Source organism: Prinia subflava, chromosome 4 (assembly GCF_021018805.1).
Source record: "Prinia subflava isolate CZ2003 ecotype Zambia chromosome 4, Cam_Psub_1.2, whole genome shotgun sequence".
NCBI classification, from domain to species: Eukaryota; Metazoa; Chordata; class Aves; order Passeriformes; family Cisticolidae; genus Prinia; species Prinia subflava.
The window spans coordinates 32,455,981-32,479,808 of NC_086250.1; the positions used below are offsets into that span (position 1 = coordinate 32,455,981).

General features: G+C 36.1%; 1 protein-coding gene and 1 long non-coding RNA gene across 2 annotated transcripts; both read left to right on the plus strand.

Annotated features, from left to right (window-relative positions):
- Window positions 1-9: 9 nt before the first annotated feature.
- On the plus strand, window positions 10-23,733 carry LOC134550090 (uncharacterized). Its single transcript, XR_010080252.1, has 4 exons — window positions 10-112; window positions 13,522-13,591; window positions 22,645-22,753; window positions 23,229-23,733. It is a non-coding gene; the product is annotated as an uncharacterized LOC134550090 (long non-coding RNA).
- On the plus strand, window positions 3,513-11,767 carry TSPAN19 (tetraspanin 19). Its single transcript, XM_063396704.1, is given in 7 exon segments — window positions 3,513-3,602; window positions 3,714-3,789; window positions 5,045-5,160; window positions 7,176-7,286; window positions 10,054-10,194; window positions 11,472-11,555; window positions 11,684-11,767. Coding segments are annotated over 7 exon segments (678 nt in total). The 5' UTR covers window positions 3,513-3,536.
- Window positions 23,734-23,828: the final 95 nt, after the last annotated feature.

Here is a 23,828-nt window from a genome sequence, read left to right on the forward strand (position 1 = left end):
CGGGCAGTGGGAGGAGCCAAACTTTACTAGGAGCTGCTGTTTCGCGTTCTTGGGACGTTAGGCAGCGCCTCCCAGCGTGAGGCGGAGCAGCTGGCAGCGCCTGCTTTCGTGGGTTGGTTTGGTTTTTTAACATTGGGGGTTGGTGTTTGATTATTTGTTTGGTTTTGTTTGTTTGGGGTTTTGAGGCGTTTGTTGTTGGTTTTTTAAGGGCATTTTTATTTTGGTTTCGGATTCTTTGTTTGGTTTTGGTTTCTGTTTGGGGTTTTTTTGAAATCACAGACTGGAATTTAGTAAATTTAGTTCACAGTAAATTGCAAGAGGCAATTGACGGTGAAGAAAAAAAAACCAAAAAACAAGCATAAATAAAAGCATACCAAAACCACAGTAAAGGTGGATTAAAACACCGTGGGTTTTCTTCCATTCTTGTTTGCCCAGAGAACTCCAGAGTAATGAAAAATGAAAACACACCAGACATCCCTTCTGTCTGCCCGTGCTGGGGCTCAGAAGGGCTGGCTGATGCTGGGGCTGTGCTGGGACACCGGACTCTGGCATGGCCAGCCTGGCACAGCCTCGCAGGTGCAGCGGGACCTGTGAAAAGAGAAAGGTCATAGAGTCATAGAATGGTTTGGGTTGGAAGGAACCTTCAACATCATCTCTTCCCAACGACCTCCATGGGCAGGTTCTCCTTCCACTAGACCAGGTTGCTCAGTGCCCCATCCAGCCTGGCCTTGAACACAGGGGTGGGGCACCCACAGCTGCTCTGGGCAACCTGTTTTCAAGCCTCACCACCCTTTGTTGTGAAAAGGATTTCCTTGTAGCAACTAATATAAATCTCGCCTCTTCTAGTTTAAAACCTGTCCCCCTTCTCCTATCACTGTCTCTCTGGAGAAAAAGTCCCTGGCTGGCTATTAAAAGCTGGAGAAAATGTCCAGTTGGAGAATTAGCGACTAAATAGAATTCAGTCTATGAAAAGTTACACAGGTCAGACAAGGTGCAGCTAATAACATTTTGTGTGGTGATACAGAGCACATCTAACCCTGAGTCTGATGAGGAATACCAAGGTGCAAAAACAGGTATAATAAAAATTAAGAGCTAAAAGATAAATTTAGGCTTTACATAGAAAAAATGCATTTTGGGAGCAATGGGAAGGATCAGCCAAAAATGGTAGGGGTTTTCCCATCTACTGTCCTTAGAATAAGCTAAGTATCTTTGTGAAAGTTTTAGGAGTGTTAAGCAAAATATATTTTGCTTCAAACGCAACTGCTTACAGTTTTCTCACCAATGTTATGGATAACAGGATATTTAAATATTAAAAAAAAATGAAACTTAGCCATTTGAAATCCACTCATATAATCATATCACTGGTGAACTCTCTGTGATCAACTCTCTATTCACTGATTAAATATGCACTTAATGCTTCTTTTGTAATGGAGTTCTTCTGTGCACCTACTGAATAAAGACCATGTTCTGTGCTTAGGGAAAAAAAAAAGCCAATAAAAGAGACATTTCATAGAAATCATAGAAAGATTTAATTTCATTTCATGAAATGAAGAATTTTCAAATCATTACTTACTCAACCCTAAGGCTAAACTTAACACTAATCTTCTAACCCTTACCCTAGCCCTAACCCAAAACATAACATTAAACTTGACACTAACCCTAACAATAAAACTCCCATCCATGTTGAGTGGTTGAGTTTAGAAAGAAGTAGGAGCAGCAATGCTGAGGCCCTACCGGGACCACCTTGCCATTCATGTTACACCCATATTATTCGTGGAGCTGTAGGCTCTTTTACTCACACAACCCTAACCCCAGCCCTAAATATTGCCCTAACCCTCAGACTAGCCCTGAAGTCCCAATCCCCAGGGGTGCTTGATTTTAGAAAGAAGTAGGAGCAGCAATGTTGAGGATGTGCTGGGATCACCTTGGCATGCCATTTCCAGCCCCAGTGTTCCTGGAGCTGTGGGCTCTTTGACCCACTCAACCCTAACCCTAACCCTGATTCTAATAGCATCTTGGGACTGTGCAGAGGTCCTCACTGCCATACACAGATTGAAAGGTGTGGATTTATCAGCTGTGGCCCTGACCTGATGCCCTTGTGATGCCTTTTTTATTGCCAGTGTCCCTGAAGCTGTAGGTTCTGCAGCTCTCTGAAGCCTCACACAAACCCTAAGTGTAGCTCGTTGTTGCTGCTGAGATCCCCATCACTGTTGGTGGCACTGATTCAAAAGTTGTAGAGTGAACAATCTTGGAGCTGTGCTGTAATGAAAATTCTTCATTTCACAAATTTGGAAATGAAAGGAAAAGAATTGCATGGCATGGAATGGCAGGAAGTGCATCAAAATGAGCCAAAACTTCTTGAAGCCTGTTCCCTGTATCCAGAAAGTCAGGGCTGACCAACATAAGAAAACTTCTTCGTTCTAAGGATGTTCTAAGGTTGTTCTAAGGTTATGCTGGAAGAAATATATCATTGTTTGACCATTCTCCTTAAGGTAGGATGGAAATATTCAATGCTGGTAAAGATTTTCTTGTGTAGAAATAATGCAATATAAAATGTACGTTAATTTATGAGGATAAGATTTTTAATTTTTAGGTAAATATTTTAAGATTAACTGAATTATTATTAAAAATTCTCAGAATAAATCTTCGAAACTGCTCAGGTAAAACAACAGAACTATTGCAGATTCCAATTTTTAGGTTGAATATATAACTGTTCAGAGGTGGTTTTTTTCTAAAAAAAAAAATGCATCACACCGTTGTTTTGATACATTCTATTTTTGAAAACCAAGAAAAAGTTCAATTACTCTTAAAAGCAGTGAAACTTCTCTGGGGAAATTGAAAAACCTGTTGTCTCATCCAGTCTATAATTTTGCGAGGTGCATTATCGACCCCATTATTGACTCCACTCCACTGCACAGCTTGTTTGAGATGCTTACTACAGCTTTGTTCATGCTGAAATCCAGCAGAAATTTTAAAATCCAGGCATTGAGGATCTTGACAGGGCAGGCTAAGCTTGTGTTTGATGAATATTTACTTCTAAAAAATCAAATTTGATACATATGTAACGTGTTTTCTATGTAAAATTAGATGTTAATGCAAAATAATTATTGACTGCAGCAGTTTCACATTTGTCATCTCTTCATTTCAGCTGGTATCCTTACTATTTAGTAGGTGCTCTGAAGAATAGAAGAACAAGTGTTTGCCAGGCTATGTAAATCTTTCCATATAAGTCTTCCAAAATACATGCTGCTTCCAAATGTCTTTAGCAGCTTAAAATAAAAAAAGACCAAAAAGGAAACAAAACAAAAATACATGTATACAGTGCAACAAAGACAATGGAGGCTATACACCATCTTGATGCTTCTACTGCTGCTATTATTTTTTGTTCAATGTATCAGGTGACTGTTAAAATTTATAAAATATTATCTGAAGAAATGAAGTTCCACTGTAATGTATAGAAGTAGTTACATTTGTTTCATAAAGAAATGAATATGTGATTATATTTTCAACTGTGCTTCAAAACTGAAAACAAAAGGATGAAAATTAGAGATAAAAACCAAATACAGAAGTGCTATTTAAATATCTTCAGTTGAATTTTCTTGGCAAGAAATCTGTTTTCTTTTTCTTACTTAGCAGCTTTGAATTTTTCTTTTTGGGATGTTCTTAATTAAAAACCAATCCTTCCCTTACCCCCCATCCCTCCTTCCCATCAGGCTCTGGGTCTCATGCTTTTGACATTTGGCTTGTGGCTTTTATTTGACAGAAACAATTTCTTCAGAGTTTTGTTTTGTTTTGTTTTGTTTTTCCTGAGTATAAGTAGGATTTTTGTTTTGTTTTAAATGATTGCAGAATAAAAATGTCCCATCCCTGGAAGCATTCAAATCCAGGATGCATGTGGCTTTGAGCAATCTGGTCTAGTGGCAGGTGATCTTACCCATGGCAGGGGTGTTGGAAGTAGAGTTTTCCCAAACCAAACCATTTTATGTTTGTGTGGTTCTGTGTAATCGACAGAAGAAGTAATAGATTTTCTTCTTCACAAGGTGGCAGTATTGGACTCAACTGCATGGTTGTAAGGGTTTTTTTCCTCTTAAGTATGTTCTCCATCATTACGTGGTATGATTATCAAAATAATAGAAAACATATTACTATACCTATAATTTAGACATTGCGTTAATTTATGCAATTGGTTTATTTCTTTCTCTTGATATACAGCTTATAGATGAATCATTGAAAAATAAATCAGCTCTCTTAATCTTTTCATTATATCATTTACCAGACTGCATTTGACCTGCGTCTAATGAGATGAGAGATCCTTTAGGTGAGGATTTGCATGGAATGAATAAGAGTATGGGCCTCTCCGTTTAGATATTTCTTTTTCCCATAGTGTCTATCATTTTTTTTTCTCAGAAAACTAAGTTTTGGGTCACATAACAACAGATGTGCTCTTAAAGAGCAGACTGCCATGGCTTTGTTAAGAAGTGCCAATTCCAAACTAATGGCATAGGAACCATCCAATGCAGTAGTTCTGGGAGAAAACATTTGGGCTGGGAGTAATGAAAACCACTGCTCCTTTCCACATCTATGCACAAATGGTTGGAATGCAAAGGAGAAAGGGGCCAGTCACAAAGAAGGAGGACAGCACCGAATCTTTAATTTATTGAGAAATATATATCTATCCTCCTGTAAGATCTGTTCATGTATTCTTGGCAAACAGAAAAAAAATCTGTACACTTAAACTGTAATTGTTCACTGATTTCATTGTGAGTGTTTCACATTGTTCAGTGGAGAATGTTCTGTTTACATCTCATACACTATCACGTTTATATCTTGTCTAAATTTATGAAAATATATATTTTTCTTTCTGTGAATATAGGTAATAATAATAACAATAACAAGAATAATATAATTTTATCATTCTGTTATTTCCATCCTTTCAGTTATGGTGTTACAAAGATATAATCGTTTTCTGGAATAAGTTGTGTAAGTGGAAGTCTCATAAAAATAAAAGGAAAATGAGTAACACTACAAATGCACTGTGTTACAGTTTCTTCAGTTGAGAACTAGCCAGTGACATATCTTTCTTGCATAATACTTGGCATTGGATCTGTTATTACTTTTACATCAGCCATGGGAGTCTTTGGAGTGTTGTGGAAATCAAATGTCTGGTAGTTACAGTAAATGAAAATCAGCCTCCAATTTTCTTGTAAGATGAAAGAGAGTTTGTTATGCATGAAAAATGTGATCCTGTCTTGGTGTGATTTCCACATAAAAATTTGTTGATAGGAAGACACATTTAGATAAAATCATGGCTCAAATGAAATCTAAACACAACTGAAGATCTTTCCATATCACTGCATGAAAGCTTTCAATGACAAAATACTTGCAGTTTTATGTAGAAAAGATTTTAACCACTGTATTTATTAGCACAGATGTTTTTAAATACTTAGTATGTGTTGAAGAAATAAAGAAAAGTCTGGTACAACTTGAAGGCACAGATAAGTGCCACGTATGGCTACGATATTGAAATATCAAAGTATGATTAAAAAGCTGTTATCTATGTAGACTAAACTGAATACTCTCTGCTTATATACAATTCCTGCTTTTTAAGGGAATAAGACTTATTTCTGAAAAACTGCATTTTAACTGTACATTCTTATTATCATCTTGATACCTTTTTTCCTCCATCTTTTGCTTCTAGTCACCTTTTTTGAGAGATCTGTGGTAGACTGTGTGAAAGCTGAAGCAGAGGACTGTGCTACTGGTTCATTTGTTTAGCTCTACAAATATAAAATTGCACAGCAAAGAATGAAGCCCAGGCGTTATAACCAGGAAACTTCTTCCTTCTTCCTCCCTGCTACTGCCTAGGCAGGTAGTGAGTGCCTCACAATTTGTTAGGTGGTGAAAGAAAACATGAGTCTCATTTCCAGCTTCCATGGAATTGTTCCACTTGGAAACTTTATTCAGTCTTTATTTTTCTACATATAGCAACTGCAATATCTTGAGTAGTTCTCACAGTGATATGTGGAAGGTACTCTACCGAATCAATACCAGCCTGGCCACTTTTTTATTTCATAATTTACAAAGCTATGGTTTAAGAGGGCCTCCAATGACAGTGTTCTCATAAGGTTCATATGGTTCCCCAAAGCCTGCCACTATTCAGGCAAAGTACAGCTCAAATAAATTACTTTTAGTCCTTCAGAGTGTGTAACTTTAGTCTTTCAACTGTGTAATCAAATTTCTTCATCAAATGTTGATTTATTATAATGAAATCATCCCTGTTTTATAGGATGGTTTTATATTTTGAAAGATTTAAACTGACAGGAATAACGAATTCTGGAATCAGCTATTTGTGCTAGAAAAATTGATTGCAAAATTGAAGGTTAATTTTATATCAACTGCAATTACACTTGATCTCAGCCTTAATTAAGGGTTGCTGAAGTATAATGGTGGTTACATCATCATTCACTGTGAAAGCTTTTGAGTTTTTAGGATGGCTATAGCAAAGGAAACCAATTGGAGAAGCTTAATTTTCTTATTGCCTTGTAATAAAACCTTTTAGTGGCCTAGGATTTCTCCTCTTCATACATTTCCTGCTACAGTCTCTCTAATCAGACTCTTTATGATGAGCTTGCCCACTTCAATTACTGTTGAAGGTGTATTTTATCAGTCTCAGCAAAGATACATAATCTAGGACCAATATGAGCTGTTCATTCCCCTAGCCTACAGCAAAATGTGTCCTGGTCAGATTCCGTGGTACTCACAAAAGTTTGTGTCACATTAGGTCCAGAAGCAATTTTCGGTTTGTGCTTATTATTATATGGTGCTGTGCTTATTAAAAGTATGAGAAGTAGGATTTAGTATTTCAGGACATATCAAGTGGAACTAAAATGTTTCCTGTTTCTCCTGGCTCCAGTTGAGCAAATCACCTTGTGCCTGCCTGTGCTGTGTATGTGATTTGGGTTCCTTCATTTATTCTTCCCTTTGGTCTACAACTTTCCTATTAGTGCAATGGCTATGATGTATCTTGGATCACATTTGGTGAATTGATTAGAATGCTGCTGCCTGCAGGTAATCCTTGAAGAAGCCTGAATATCAATAAAAGATCAAGGATTGTACTATCCATCCACACTCTTACCAATATGCATATATCAAATGCTATAAATATTCATTAAAAGGTCCACAATCAATGGAACAATAGAATTGATGATTTTATTTCTGAGTACAGGAATGAGAGTCTGACTGAGCAGGAATCTGTGTGGAACATTCTGAATGCTATGCAGCACAAAGTAAGGAAAAAAACCCACAAAATATTACCCCTAAAAATACTGCATTGAACAGTAATGTGTATACCAATCAGAACTTATTTTTAAAAATCTCATTTAGTAAAGGATTAATTTTTCAAGATCTGCTGCTATTATCTGATGTGAGTTGGCAGATCCCTTGCTGTTATATGGGTCACTGTTGATGGGATTAAGCTCTTGAAATCTTTTGATTTCATCTAGGAGCAGAGGGTTCTGGTCACCGAAAGCTGAAAAAATTCCTGCAGCTGAAAAAATTAATGTGAGTCCTGGTATTTTTGACAGTGCTAGATACCATAAAACACTTCATCTGCTTGGGGCTCGAGGCTGATGTTAATCAAGCAGGGATGTTATGAGGTCAGAGTAGAGCTCCTCCTGTGAGAAAATTTGAATAGGTTTTGCCCTGAGACTCAGAAATAGTGCTTGAGGTCTAAAATGGGCTTTCAAATTAGCATTAATTCAATACACATATTTAGTTATTACTCAATATGTTTCCTGAGGCCTGGCAGCAGATAATTTGTTTACTTCTTTAGAAAAGTTCTTTAAAACATTTGGATGGTGTCAGTTATTTAGGAAGTTGATAGAAATATTTTTGACCAGTGATCTGCTATCCACCTTTGAAATTAATTCTGCATATGAGCTTTTAATTACAAACACAACAGTTTAACAGCTTAATATAGTTTAATATGCTTCTATAGATCAGCTGTGAGTCCCTCAATATGACTTCTTCCAGAGAGGAGTTACATCATTTTTAATGTGTGCTGAAGATAATTGATGATTCCAGATAACTCGCAAAGCATATGTCTAGTCTCAAGATTACAAATGCATTTGCAATGTATTTTTAAAATCTGTTCTTTGAAAATCCATTCATTGCAATAATGATTTCTCAAGTGATTAATGGTGACCCCATTATGCCAAGAAAGCAGCTAGACTATGAGCTGGTATACTTGACTGCAGTTTTATTGGACTGTTGTAGGAGCTACAGACTCACCACTGATCCAGCTACTGGAATCATTGGCATCTGCCATGAGAAAAACAAAAAAAACCAAAGATCATTATTAGTATTTTATATATTCTTGGTGATATTTAATGTACTGCTTAAAGCTGTGACTATTTTAACTAAACCCATGGGGTTGCTGAAATAGAATATTTATACAGGGAAAGGACATGTTTTGCCAAGTTATCTAATTTTCAAAATCCGGAAGCAGTGGATCTTGAACTGACCCTTCAAAACATGAAAATGACATGTTGTTGTTTAGCATTTCTGAGCTAAAATATGGAAGACTTTCATCCCACAGAACAATTTAAGTATTTCTGAAGATTCATCCTGATTCAGAATGAGAATCTTCTGGAATTTTCTACATTAAAAGAATTCCATTCTCCAAGCTGTTTGATAGTTTAGTTTGGTTTTTTTTACTGGTATTGAAGTAAGTTATTGGGAAGAGCTAGTTGACAACTAACATGGCATAATGTTTGCTTTGTCCTTCAAGTTTGAGCTATGTATTGAAGAGAGATCAATCGCTAGTAAAATGAGGTGGAAAAAAGAGACTGCTAAACATCTCAGAGGGAAGAATTTTTGCCAATTAAAAGAACAAAGGAAAAAATAAATATTCTCAAAATCTGATCCATATTGAAGTTTCTACATCCAAGTTCCTGTGTTTTTATTTTTATTTGGTACGTTTTCTAAAATTTACCCCCTTTGCATTCATTATGAAAGCATATTCACTGTGCTTTTTCCAGTAATTTTTAGCTATAGTCTATCTTACTCCTTACACACAATTTCTACACTGAAAATACTTTGAGTGGCTAAGGTTATAGTCAAAATGCTTTACTTTAATCTGGATTTGTAATTATTTTCTTTTCCTATTTAGATGTGTTCTAGAATAAATTGAGGTATAAAAGAAAGTTCATAGAATCATGGAAGGGCCTGAGTTTGGAAGAGACCTTCGGTATCATCTAGTTCCAACCCCTCTGCCATGGGCAGATACACTTTCCACTAGACCAGATTGCTCAGAGCTCCATCCAACCTGGCTTTGAACACTTCCAGGGATGGGGCATCCAGACCTTCTCTGGGCAAGCTGTTTTACTGATTCAACAGCCTCAAAGTAAAGGATCTAATCTAATCTAATCTAATCTAATCTAATCTAATCTAATATAATATAATATAATATAATATAATATAATCCTACTCACTTTCAGTTTGAAGCTGCTGCCCCACATCCTGTCACTACATGCTGTTGTGAATATCTTTTCTTGAAATTTCTACTAGGCTCCCTTCAGGTACTGGAAGGCCACAACTAAGTCACCCAGAAGCCTTCTCCAGGCTGATCAATATTCTTTCAGCCTTTCTTCATAAGAGAGGTTACCATCCCTCTAATAATCTTGGTAGCCTCCTTTAGACTCACTCTAGAAGGTCAATGTCCTTCCCATACTGAGGACCCCAGAGTTGGATGCAGCACTCCAGATGCAGGATGAATATTGGGTGCAGGACTCCAGAACTGGATACAGTTCCTTTCAAAAGCATATTGTAGGATCATACTGCTGTTGTCTGTACTATCCAGTGCATATCACAGGAAATTATACATATGCAAGGGTGAATCATCTCCTGCAGAAACATTTCTGTACTGAAGAAAGGGGGGAAATACCCAACTAATTGAATCAACTAACCGATAGCTAGCACTCAATTGGGTGAAAATTCCTGTATGTGACAATCTTTATAGGTGTTAGAGTTACATGATTTTGATTTCTATTGTAGATGGAATGCTTTGAAATATACAATGGGAAGTGGGAAGTGAACAAAACAGAGAACAATAATACTCCGTTCCCATGTTTATGTACAAAATACAATCTGAAGAAATGGTTTTGTGATGTCCCAAGGGATTTAACATGTAGTGTAGTAATAAATAAATATATTTCGTGAAGAATATAACTTCTGTTACTAAATAGCTTTTAGAAAAAGAAGTATAAAGCACATTTTCTTTCAAGATGTGGCTTACAAATGCTGAAGTTTTAACAATATTCATTGTTTTGTCTCTGGTCACTTGGAAGCCTTGGTTTTTACTTGTTATCTGTCAGTCATGTAGGCAGTTCTAAATTAAGGATGCTTCAATAGAACAAGAGTTGTGCCTGATCAATATCACAGGGAAATTTAGAAGTGGTTTAAGAAGCATCTTGGTGTAAACCCATGCTGTGCAAATCAATGATGACAGTGGAAAGCAGCAGTATATAAAAAGCATGCAGTACATTTTGCATTTGTAATTGTGAACAGTGTCTCCACTTGTTTGTATTATTTGTTTCCAGAGCATCTTCAATACCTTACAGGATAAGTGGAATGAGCAAGACACTGAAATATGATGTGTTTTGTGAGATCAGTCCATGTTAGTGTTCATGTGTCTTAATATCAAGGGACCAGTTTGCATAGGACCACCAGAGATCACCACCTGAGCTGGAGCAAAGTGACACATATTATCCTCTTCTGAAAAGCATGCAGTGTTACTAGGACCACCCAATGAGGACAAAAACGCAGTGGGCAGTGGTTGCTTCTTGGCAATGCAGAACAGTAAATAATGGGAAGTTGTCCAGTGACATCTGCTCTTGTCTTGTTTTGCTCATCAGTTCTGAATTTCTCCCTGTTTCTAAAACCCCTTGTCATTATTTAAAAAATCACTTCTGAGTATGGAAAGCATCTATGTATATGTTTTATTGTATTTGTACATATTTTAATCTAGATAATAATTTTACAATTGTTTTAAAAAGCAATATAAAAAGATATACATTTTAACCTGGAAGATGCTGACATCCATTTCAGCATGCATAATTCATAAGAATCAATGGAAACTTGAAAATATTCTTTTCAGCATTTACTTGTAAGTTAATCTCTCAGTTAAACACACAGAAAAGCAAATTCTGTTTTGATTAAATCAGAAGTTCTGAAACATTTCCATGCAAAAAATGTCAGAACAAGCTCTTTGGTTCAAATAATTTAAATAACACTATAGCTAACGTTCCATAGTAGACATTACTGACAATTCTGGCAAGTGAATACCAGAGTTTATCATAACATGCAGAAAGTTCTATTCTATATATTTTAAAAGTATGTTCTTAGAAAGTTGCAATATAAGTTCCAAATTTGACATGATTTTTCTTGACATCCCTTATTATGTACTTGCCTAGGGATATGAAGAACATTTAAGTACATAGTTTGAAAACAATGCTCTCACCTTAATTGCAATTACTATAAGCCTACTAACCACAGAGGTAAGACTACTTCTAAGCAAAAAACCCACAAAATACTGCTATTTTTACTCAGAGTAAAAATCAATCCAGTGCCATTTGGTTTTGACATGCTCTACATTTTTTTAAAGATTTCCATCAATTTTAATTAGGAGAAGGATCTTTTTACTAGCAATCTCCTGTATATTCAAACACCATCGGAGATTATATTGTCCAAAGCCTTCAAAGTCAAGTGACTGACCAGACTTCTGAAAGCAAACATCATTTCAAGGTCAGGAAGTGGTTAAAAGCATGTAAAATTTCTGCATCAAAAGACCTCTTTTGTGCTCTTTTTGTACAGAACCTTCTCCACGAGTGTACTAAGTCAAGCCAAAACAATGAAATCTCTTCTCCCACATATCTATGAGAAAATTTTGTTTGACAAAAAGAATAGAGCTTTCAATATCAGAACAAAATCACATGAAAAATGGCAGAAAGAATTGACTGTTCACTCCACTGATACCCTGAAGGTAGGCAGAGGGCAGGAAGGAGGGTTTTTAATAATATCTAAAATTGTGAAGTTGAATATTAAATCAGTGCATTTTTACTCAGACACCTAAAAGCATCCATATGTCATACCTTCCCATTGATGTATGTAGTAAAAATATTCTGGCTATGAAGTGAGACAGTTCAATAATGAAAAAGCTTCTTTTAAATACTCACTTAATCCTCAGTAGCACAGATCAAGGCTGTCCTATGACCCTCAGTATTCTACCACTGACACATTCTTGTCAAATGGCAAAGAACTATTATCCCCATTCAAGACCTAAGACCAAGAATCATGGAATCATTTAGTTTGGAAAAGACCTTTAAGGTCATTGAATCCAACCATATTTGGATTCATAGGATACTGAAACCTTTAACACTTAATTATGTGTCACTTGAAATAGATTTCAAGATACTCCTGTGAATGTGGACCCAAGTGACTCACTGGACATCACACAGCAAGTCTGTACTAATGCAGAAAATTCACTTTGTGTCTTTAGACATCCTGACCATAGTCCTTTATATCCTCTGCATTGTCATTCATAGGAGCCCAGTTAGCAGTCAGACTGGCTCAGTCATGAGTGAGTTTGAGCTCTTTCTTTGTTGTTTTTTATCTCACCCTTTTTCCTTTCTGAGATCTTTTTGATTGCACTCACAGACTATTTAGAAAAGTCAGGAAGAACAATATTTGCCCAAATGAATCATGAACTCTCCTGAGCATTGCTGTGGTGCAAGAATTCTCTGATACATTCTTATGGCAGTCTATGAAATTACTTCAACTTAAATTTGGATCAGGCTCTACTCGTTGTAATCATGATAATATTGACATTTGGGCTTTAAAATGTTTGGGGTTTGCTCATGGCTATGGTTATGGTAGTATGCTACAAAATTTTGTGTGTTAAAGTTTGAAGTACTATGTTATTCACTAGCTGGTTAACAAATCTTCCTGATTAGCTGGATCAACTCATTCAAAGTGATGTAAACAGTACTACATAGTACATTGCACTTTGAAACAGAAGTTGTTTGAACAGAACATTTTGCAACCTTTATCAGACTTGGTCAAGAAAAAAATATACTAAATGTTGCTTTCTTAGGTCTTTACTTTTCCTTCCAGTCTGTTTTGTCCCTATCTGTTGAGTAATTTAATCTCAAAAATTTTCACTGAGTCTTATAAATATTGGAGTCCTCAGGTCTTTTCCAAGGAGTGTTGTTGTTGACATCTTTTTTTCTCACTTAATGTCTCTTACCAATAATCTAATCAAATGGCTTTAGTGGTTCAGAGTGGAGTGATCTTGAAACCTTAAAGCATTCTTTATCCTGTGATCAATGAGGTGACCTGAAACATCTTGGGAACAGAGGAAACTGTAGTATTGCAAACATATATGGTAGCATTTTTTTTTCTAAAACTTCCCTTTCATAATCAATTATCTGATCCTTATATATTTGGTATCTTCTTTTTATTTAGAATGAAAATAATTCCACTTCAAGTGCTTGATGAAGGCTGATTTTTTTTACTTAGAGAACTTCAAATTTAGGTGAGTCCCTCCTTCCTTCCAAGAGATACATTTTGGGAAATACACAATACTTCAGTCAGTGTGAAGTAGCTTCTGCAAATGTACAAGTAATTCTATTCAATCTACACGGCAGGGTTCTTCACTATTCTAGCACAGTAAATTACATCCAAATTACATCCAAATCTAATAAATACCTATTCATGTCTCACTGGTTTGTTACACTTAAAATAATTAATCATGTCCATATGATATCCTGTTTCAAAACAGGATAAACACCAGGCTAAGTGCAGCCATCTAAAGCTGGACAAGTATTCTAGTGCATGTGAAGTGTAAGGTACTCCTGTAGAGTAGCAATTCATCCTTTTTCCTAGGTAGATATTATAGAATGACATCCTCTTAGATGTACTATTATTCTGCTGGTTTGAGTGGGAGCCTACTTCCTCTAACTTACAACTATTACAACTTGAGATGGTTAACACTAAATGAACTGGATCCCATTTTAATAATATATAGTCAAGAATGCAGAAAATCCCAAATAAAATTACATGTGAAATTTGTATTTATCCCTAATGTATCTTTATTATAGAACAATTGTCAGTTATGTGCTCACACACTGGATTTTCACAGTAGGCTAAAATACAAATTCTTTAAAAATGTACTGTGGTTTGTACACAATTATTATTTTAGGATGGACTGAAGCAATTTCTAATGTCCTAAGAAAAAACTTGGCATGCCCAAGTGAGACAAGAATGTGAGTCTGTATGTAAGGAAATGCTCCACAATACCTGATAAAACCTGTATAAGCATTCACAATTCATAATAGATGCTAAAATCTCCAGCAAGCACACAGATAACTAGACAATAGACAAATGTCTGTGCGCAAGAAGATTATATATAAAATTGTCAATACTGCCACATATACTGCTTACCAGGAATAACTATAAAACATCACTTTAAAATATACATTTTAGTAAAAAAGAAATAAGAATGAATACAGGATAAAACTTATAGGATGGAAAACTAATTTTTTTAATGTTTTGAGAAAAAAAACCAGAAACAAGTATTTGTCTGCCACTTTATGCAATTCTGATAGATAGCCACTAGAGGACACAGGGATCTTAAGAATAATGCAGGTGATAGAAAAAATAGGCATAAGATTTGCGGAATGCCATATATACACACCTTATACATAGCTCACACTTAAAAACATATTGAATAAGTCTGAAGCTAATAGCCACATGGCACTGTACTAACAGAAAATTATGTTGAGAGACTGTGCTTCAAAGGAATGGCATGGGAAACAACTCTCAGAAGCTGTGTTAACACTCTAAGCTAATGAGTGGATCCAATTCAGCTAAGTAAGAAGTTGTGTCACTAAAATTAGGAGATGTCCTTAAAGGAATTATTAGTGCGAGTGTGCAGGTAGAAATAATAACTGCATAAATCCTCTGTAGAAAGTAAAGAGAGAAAACAGAGACTGGTTGCACAGTCATTTTTATTTGGCTTAAAAGCACTCTTCTGCTGCAGGGTGGTCCCACTGCCTTCAAGTCCTTTGCCTTCCATACCAGGCTGGGCACTGGCACTAGTAGCCATGCAGCTCTGTGAGGAACTGCTCTGATGGGCAGTTCTGAAGGCTCTGATGGGTCCAAAAAATAATCCTGTATAAAATAGTGATTCATTTAAATTTTTGTTTGGTTTGTTTTGTTTATTTGTTTTGGTTACTTATTTGGGCTTTGGATTTCAAAGTTTGTTTGATTGTTTGTTTGTTTGTTGGTTTGTTGGGTCTTTTTGGTCAACACTTGTCTAGTGTAAAATACATATATATATATATATATATATATATATATATATATATATATATATATATATATACACACACATACGTTGCACTGATTGGAATTTCTGTTCTTCCTCTCTGTACATAGGGTGTTCTAAACCCTACCCTAAAATTAGGCTCCCTCTTTTTCTCTTAATATCTGCCCCACTTTGTTATGTGCCTGGATGCATAATGGTTAATCTTCAGTAAAAGGACAGTGAATCTTCCTCTCAGTGCACTCTCAGTGTCTCATGAATTGAAATTTTAAAATGGTTTCAGCCGTTTGAGGATAATGAGACTGAAAGCACGTTGCTCATCTCTGTAATTGGCTCTCCATTTATTATAACATTAGATAATATAAGGGAATGGGATCAGCGTCAGCATTACATCAAATAAATAGTCATGGTGCTCACTGTGACTAATGTTTGTATAATTCTCCAGGGGGCTTAAGAAGACTTCAGGTGGCTCTGAATAAATCCTACACTGCTCAGTTTAGACTTGAATTTTTATAGGGCTACAGGTAAAAGCTGGTTGACATGTAGCAATGTAGCAGGCACTTTGAAACTGCATAGTCACTGGAACTCAAAGAAAATTTTTGGACAAGTTAGGCACAAATTAACTATATGCCTGTCTATGTGGCTAGGGAGCCTTAGAAAAACAGTGGTGTGAGTGCCACCTGGCTATTCTGTTTTCATATTCTGAAAGAAATATAAATTTTAGTTATTTGGTTTGCAATTATATTGCTAATACTGCTCAGTTCCTGAGGGAACAGAATCTGCAGTTCCCACAGGACATTTGTAATTTGTGTTTGGTACTTACCAAAGCTAATGTAATCAATGTCAGTTCTGTGAATGTTATGTGTATGATCTGAATGGGAAGCTCTCAAAACACTATCGATAGTAATACTTCAGAATAAAAGTCATGGGGAAGAGGTGAAGAGGTTTACCTATTTAAAATACTAGCTTGGTCTAGAATATTTTGGATGATTTCAGGTGTGACATCCAAGAATTTGAGGCTCCAAACTCAAAAGAACAGGACAGATCAAAAAGATAATTTGTCTAGGATGACTCTTTGTAATGAAAATTTGAAACTACTTTTCATTATGTGTATAGTACCAGCTGGAACACGCTATCACGCATTAACAAAAAGCCCCCCCAAACAAAACAAACAAAAATCCCCACTCCAAAACTCTAAAAAACCAAAACAGTTAATCAAACAGAAAATAACAGAAAAGGAATACCTACCATAAAAAAATAAAGGAGAAAACTAAGATGAGAATATGAAAACAGCTTTTTGTTTTAATAAGCAAGCTTGCTAAATCTTTTAAGAATCACTAACCAAGCTCCCATTCTCCACTCTTATAAAAATATCTAGAATTCCAAGAGGAGTACAGTAAATAATACCCTATTTGCTTTAGCAGATGTAGTGATATTAACATATGATCCCAGTGATCTAATGATGTTTCAAAATACAAGATGACCTTTCTTTCGTTACAGAACATTCTTAAGCCTCAATTATGCTAAATACAAATGCAGACAGTCTTGTATAATGCTTTGATCACAGAACTTACGGCATTTATTCCTTATGGCAATAAGCTGATTAGAAAGATCTGTGCATTTCATATTTCTAGAAAAAACTTCCCAGCTAGATCCCCATCATATTATAATGGAAACTGTTTACAGTTCAATTTTTCCCAGCCTGAACTATTTTTAACTACATTAAATTTGTTTAATATTGAATTAAAGTTTCCAAAGATTGAATGTCAATATTTCTAGATCAACCAGATAAAGCATTTCAATATTGTGAAAAGACATGACTATTTCCCCCTGAAACTGGAATTTGAGGCTCCAAAAATGATCTTCTAAAATATTTTTGTGCACAAATAAAAATCAAATAAATAAATGCACAAATAAAAATGTTCTTATGCATTGGCAGTCAAAATCTTAAATTACTGGGAAGTAACTACAAAATTAATATAAATTTATCCAAATGGAATTCCATTCTGGTGTGCTCAGAGATCATGAAGTGTAGGGCAAACTTAAAGAGCCTCCCAGGGCAAGTAAAAGACATGGTAGCTTTGGAGGAACAAGCTGCTAATATTAGGCATTTATGATGTCCATGGGAAGTGAGGGAAGTGTGACTCCCCTTTTTGTTGAGACTGGAATAAAGAATATAATGATATCCCAAATGGCTGGATGGTGCACCCCTAACCTCTTCACTCTGTGAAATAAATGCCAGTGGTTTACACTTTTTGAGACTTAGAATCACAGTGTAACTGAATTGTTTATGTTGGGTAAAAGCCTTTAGATCACTGACTGTCATCATTAACCAAGCACTGCCAAGTCCACCCCTAAACCCTATCCCCAAGTGCAACATTTACATGTGTTTTAAATATCTCTAGGGCTGGTGACTCAGCTGCTTCCCTGGGCAGCCTACCTAGTCCCATATAGATCTCTGCCTGTAATTCCACACTTTCCCAGTATTGAAGAAGTCATAAGTTTACTATCAGGCTCTCTGTCCCATTTCAATACAGTTTGCACATGTTAACATAAGGTATTGAAGTCAAGTACAACGCATGATTCTTAGACACTATGTTGTTTGTAGACATTATGAATTAAGAATAAGTGTATGATCCTGAATATCATTCTAGTCTGTCAATGGCAACACCCATCCATTTGAATGGCTACATTGAAATTTATTGTGGTTCTTCAAAGTCTCCAGCACATCTTGGCAAAGTATTCTTTCATTTGATGGCTACAGTTTCAGGGAAAAAAAATGCAGAATGCAAAAGAAGAATTTCTTAATGGTTCTTGAGTCTGAACAAAATTCAGATTTAATTATTTGATCAGCATGACTGTCACAATCTTCTGTATCTCACCTCCAATATCCCTGGGCTGGCACCTGTTCTCGTGTCACATCCATCATGTTCTTATTTATAAGTAATTCCATTCATCAGTCATTATCAGAGTGATAGTTCATATGTTTAGGTGGATTAGATACACTTCTACTATTTCTGTGACACCATCCAACTTGCTTTACTAGTTCAGACACAGGTACATATCAATCATTGAGGAGCTCAGAGGAATGCAATAAAAAGATTTGGGAATATCTCTACATTCACTGCAGGAAGTAAAAAGAACAAGAAGTAAAGTTTAAATGTCCCTAGCCTCAGTCTTGCAAGCCTTTTGCTAGTCATAAGCAATTCTAGTTGGAGCTTTTCTTGTGCTTGGACATTGTGACCTTTTCTTTCCTGGATCAAGTCTTATGTTTCTAATCAAGGGTATGTTTATATAGCAGCCATCCCACTGAGTGGCTTTCTCCTATCCTCAGTCATCCATTTTCATTACTGTAGAAAGAACAGTTTTTCAAACCTGTCAGACTTTCCTCCGGCAAATAAGTCTGAGAGTGGCAACAGATGCAACAGGTCCTGGGAAGGATGTGTCTGCCTGTCCCTGTGTGCACACTTTTCCCACATGCACTCACACAGGCACACCATTACAGCAGGGCTATGCAAGCAAGCAGATCTGTTCCTAAGACATGGCACTGAAAATTACACTGTTAGCACACCCCCATCTGCTGCCCTGTACCTCTCTGCCTGATGTGATTCCCACACTCATCATGCTGGTGATGGCTGTATAGGAGCAGCTTCAAATACTCACAATATTTTCCTTTACCAGAAAGGAAACTATTCTTTTTCATTACTTCTCAAAGATAGCTGTGTGCTCTAATAATTTTCAAATCCTCAACATAACTCCAGTTAAGTTATAAGTTAAATATCCTGTGGAAATTTACAATAACTAAGAGTCTAATCCATATGTTAGAAAGTAGTTATATTTTATCAAAACTAAAATGAATGACTTAAAAGCAAATAACAGAGTGACTGGTATTCTCTTTACAAAGTGCTGTGTCATGTCACTGCTAGAGATCACAGATTTCTTAGTGATTCTTTCTTCAGTGCACTAGCTGAAAACCTCCAAATGTTGATATTTTTTTCTGCACATACTTATGTTTTACAGAAATAATAAAGGCAAATGCAAAAATCTAAGAACAACATATTTAGTATATTGGCATGACTCTGCAAACATGAAAAGAACCACTGGAATATTTCTTTGTATCTATTTATAGCCTTTTCAACTTCCTCTCCCACTGAAACATATTGATTTTAAGTGCATCATGAATATATAAAAAAATACCTTTCACATAATGTTGTACTTAGCTTATTTGCACTGCATGCATTTCATTGTGTCCTCTATAGTCCTAAAAGCCAATCAGGAATTCTTTAGGAACAGAAAGGCCAGATTTTCTCTTCCACACTCAAGTTTACACATCTTACTCCATCACAGTTGGTGGCATTCCTCAAGCTGGAAAACAGTGTGAGCAAGGACAAACCCTAAATCACAAAGCTTTCTCCAGCTTTCTGGAGATGGGAGATCTCTCATGAACTGAAGATATGTATTCCCTTTGCTGCCTTCATGAGATGATTATTTGTTCATGGTCAAATTGAGATGAGACACTATTTCTTATAAAATACGTCATGTAATATACTGAATGGGTGATGTATATATAGGATGAACAATTGTGAGAATTATGAGAAATGTAAATAGAAAGGAAACATTTTAAAAAGCTTAAAAAACTAAAGAAGTTGAGACCACCACTGAATCTTGATTCAGAAATAAACTGTTGAAATCAGCTTTGAAGTGCTGCACTTAGGACAATAGACAGGGACTCAGAAATTCAAGGTTTGGGGGTTTTTCTGCCGTTGACATCCTGGGTCAGGGCTGGAAAATCTTTTCATCTCTTATTGTTCCAAAGCCCTCAAATGGGATAAGAACACTTCCTCTTTGTCTTCATATGTTTGAAATGTTATGTCTTTTGGATATATGGCTTGCTTTTTAACTCTGTATATTTGTTGAGTGGTGTTTGTTGGGAGTCGCTGGGCACTACTATAATAAATAGTAGTTTCACTGTTGCCCAAAAGGATACTTGGGACAGGTTAGCCAATGGTAGAAGTCAAAATTCATATGCAAGGATAATGTAAAAAATTAATTTATAAAATTGAAATGCAACTGCCAAAAATCCAGCCATCAGCAAGCTGTGTCTGCTGCTATCAGCAACAATCAGTGCATCTCCTCTCTTGGAGGGAGAAAGGTGTTCAGCTCTTTTATTTAAGCCAGTTAAACCCAGACAAGGGCCAGACAGCTTCATTCTCAGATTTGCACAGAGCTTATACCATCAGTAGTAATTCCAGTCTAAAAAGACACAAGTTTGGATATATCTACTGTCAGATATACAGTACACCGGAAAAAATGCTGAGATAATTTTATTATTCCTGGTTGGAATGTCTAGGGTTTTTAGCTGTCTGGCTGTTTATTTTTGCTTTGTTCTGCAAAAGTGCATTTAAAGAACTTTTTTAGTAGAGATTATTGATTTCAATATCCCTGAGGTATTGCTGACAGAGTGTTCTGGTGAAGGAGATCATCTGAACATTTAACTAACCTAGCACAGATCTGAAAATCTTGGCTTTTCATAGTCTAAGTCAGACTTGTGACCTTATGTTTCATAGAAATTATTAAATTTTTTGACAAGTTGACCTCAAGTATGAGAGAACTGGGTCAGCTAGCTGCCTAAAATGCAATTTTTAAAGAATATCATAGCTAATTAAGTTTACAGAATTTTTCTAGACAATAGCTGTGTCGTGAGAACTCCTCTGGAAGTATGAACACTGACAAACTGGGAAATTCTTTCATATATCTTTCTTTCTATCATAATCTTTCATAATCCTGTTAGAACGATTCCATAAATAGTGGCCATATTTGGTTCAAGTCAGAAAAGTTTTGACACCATTTTTGAAGTTATCTGGACTTTTTTTTCTTAATTTTTAAACAGACTTTTTTCTCATCAGCCAGAAAAACAAGTGATCCCAGAAAGACCCTCACACAGTTACTTCCCAGCTTTTACCCTGTTCCTCCATTTTCATGAAGGAAATGAAAACCTGCAGCTCAGCTCTGCCATTTTTGAGATAGAAATGGCAAACACTTTTTTTTCCTTTCTACTTATCTAATACATAGTGAAGATAAAGCAAGCACTCAACTAAGTGCTTACTAAGAGACACAGGAACTGTAACCATGTTGAAATTTAATTGTTGAAGCCTGCTTATTGCTACAATCTCAGGTCTAAGACTTGTAGAGCTAATGGAGTCCTGTAAGCACTCAGGTGCTTTTTACCTCACTTACTTGAGTGTGCCAAGTGGTATGTTAGCACAAATATTTCCCAAATCAAGGTTGTGTTAATATTACATTTCTCAGCTTTGTACCTTCAGCTTCTTTACTGTAATTTATAGCATGACTGGGTTTTAAATTTTTTTTTTAGTTCTTGTGCTTAGGAAATAGAGACATCTATTTTTAATTTTTTCACCTAAAAAGCTTTATTTTGCCTTCTGACATTTGAATGCACTTAAGCATGCTGTTCCACAGAAAAAAATAAATGTGTTTAACCTACAAACTTTTACTTTGTGCAAAATGAAAGAAAACATCTGTGAAATCTGTGTGAGGTAGAGCTTCCAAATGTGAGAAAAGTCATCAGCCAGCAACTAACTCAACAGGACAGTTTATTGAGCTGTGGTGGAAGGTCAGCCCTTCTAGGCACTCAATAGTCATCTATGAAGACCAAACTTGCAGACAAATTGTAAATACACGCAACAAAAAAAAATTCCCTGCACTCCCTGATGACTATCAAATGTATTTCTGAGGGTGTAAATTATGTCTGTAAGATCACACACAGAGACCCAGGCCATGGGTACATTATGCAAGAGACTGCAGCTGGCAGAGTGCAGCGAGCAACGTGGCAGCAAGAGCAAGCAGGTTTGAACACGGCGCGAAGAAGCAAGAGATTCAGACCATCCCTAAGAAGAGTTTGTTCATTAACCTACATCTTGATGGTAGGGAAAGGAATTATAACCCAAATTTAATGATTTTGAATTTATATTTCATCTACTTGGCCATGATTGAAGGCCAATACTGTATATGGGAGGGTGTGTTCCTAAAAGCAGAGAAATTTGCCTATGACACAAAAATGAGGTACTGGACTGTTTCATGGCATTAATGAAATAAGATTTTATGTGGTTTCTTATGAGTTTTAACCTGTTCTGATAACATCACATAATAGTTTGACATCTCTTGTAATTGTCTTCAGTAATTATAAACCAGGCTTAAGGGCAGCTTACTAACAGCATCTCCCAACGATTTTCTTGCATCAGCAGCTACAGAAACACATTGAGACTTCAGGATGAGAAGGTCAACTCCACTGAAATAGATGAGACCAGTGAGACCACATTCATCCCAGGCTTCATGCTTAACAGAGAAACATCTGTAAGTTTTTGTTCTAGTTTCAAGTAATTTTCCCAAACAGGACTGTTTTTCTTCCATGCTCTGTAATGCAGAAGTTTAGGATTCCTGCATGATTTCTATTTACATGGACGACTTGCCACAGTGCTGCTGATTCTTTGCTATTAAAGGCACCTTAAAGAATTTAAGCTTTGTCAAAAATCACTTTGAAATGTATTTGCACTACACCTGTCCTATGCACTAAAACAAGATTGAGTGTCTGCTACATTTTGTTGAACCTGAGTAGATGACTTACCTATCCAGCGGTGCAGTGAGGCCCTTGGATCTTGACATTTATAAATGACTGATGTAGAAATCCTCTAACAGTGAACAAGACTTTTCTCCCACAAACTGCTTAGCCATTAAACCTGCATGTTTCACTTATCTCTGGGTATCTACTGAAAAATTTTAAATCCTCAAGGTCCCTGAAATATGGAATAATAAGCTGAATTTCTTCCAGAATTTCTGATAAACTCCCAGGTGTTTGTAAAACACATTTGAATCATGTATGCATGGATGGTTTTCTCTGTATCCTTCTGCCACAGTCCTGGACTCTACTCACCATCAGATCAGAGGTCAACAACAAATTTCCTCATGTTTAAGAGTTGAGAATTAAAAATTTATGCTCAACTAGGAACATAAAAGGTAAGGACATAAATAGCTAAGTGGGGGATCACAGCCCTTATTGATTTGGGGAAAATTTCTGCTTTTGATTTCATTAGTGTTACATATCTTAAATGGATTCAAAACAAGACAAAACCCAGAAATTGTGCCATTTCATGGAGACAAATCCTGACAAGTAAAACTAAAACCAAAATTATGAAAATACCCAACATCAACTTTCATCTTCATCGACATCTACAAATTTATTTCCAATTGATTTAGAAGACCAAAACAAATATTGGATTGATTTTTGAATGCCAAATAGGGGGCTCATAGCTTTACTAGCTGATGCTACTCATATCCTTCAAAGGATGAATGCTATTCTCCTATTACTGCATTTTCTGTCTTTTTTTTTTAAGGTATTTTAGGAGCCTCTTCATATCTATACATGTAGTAG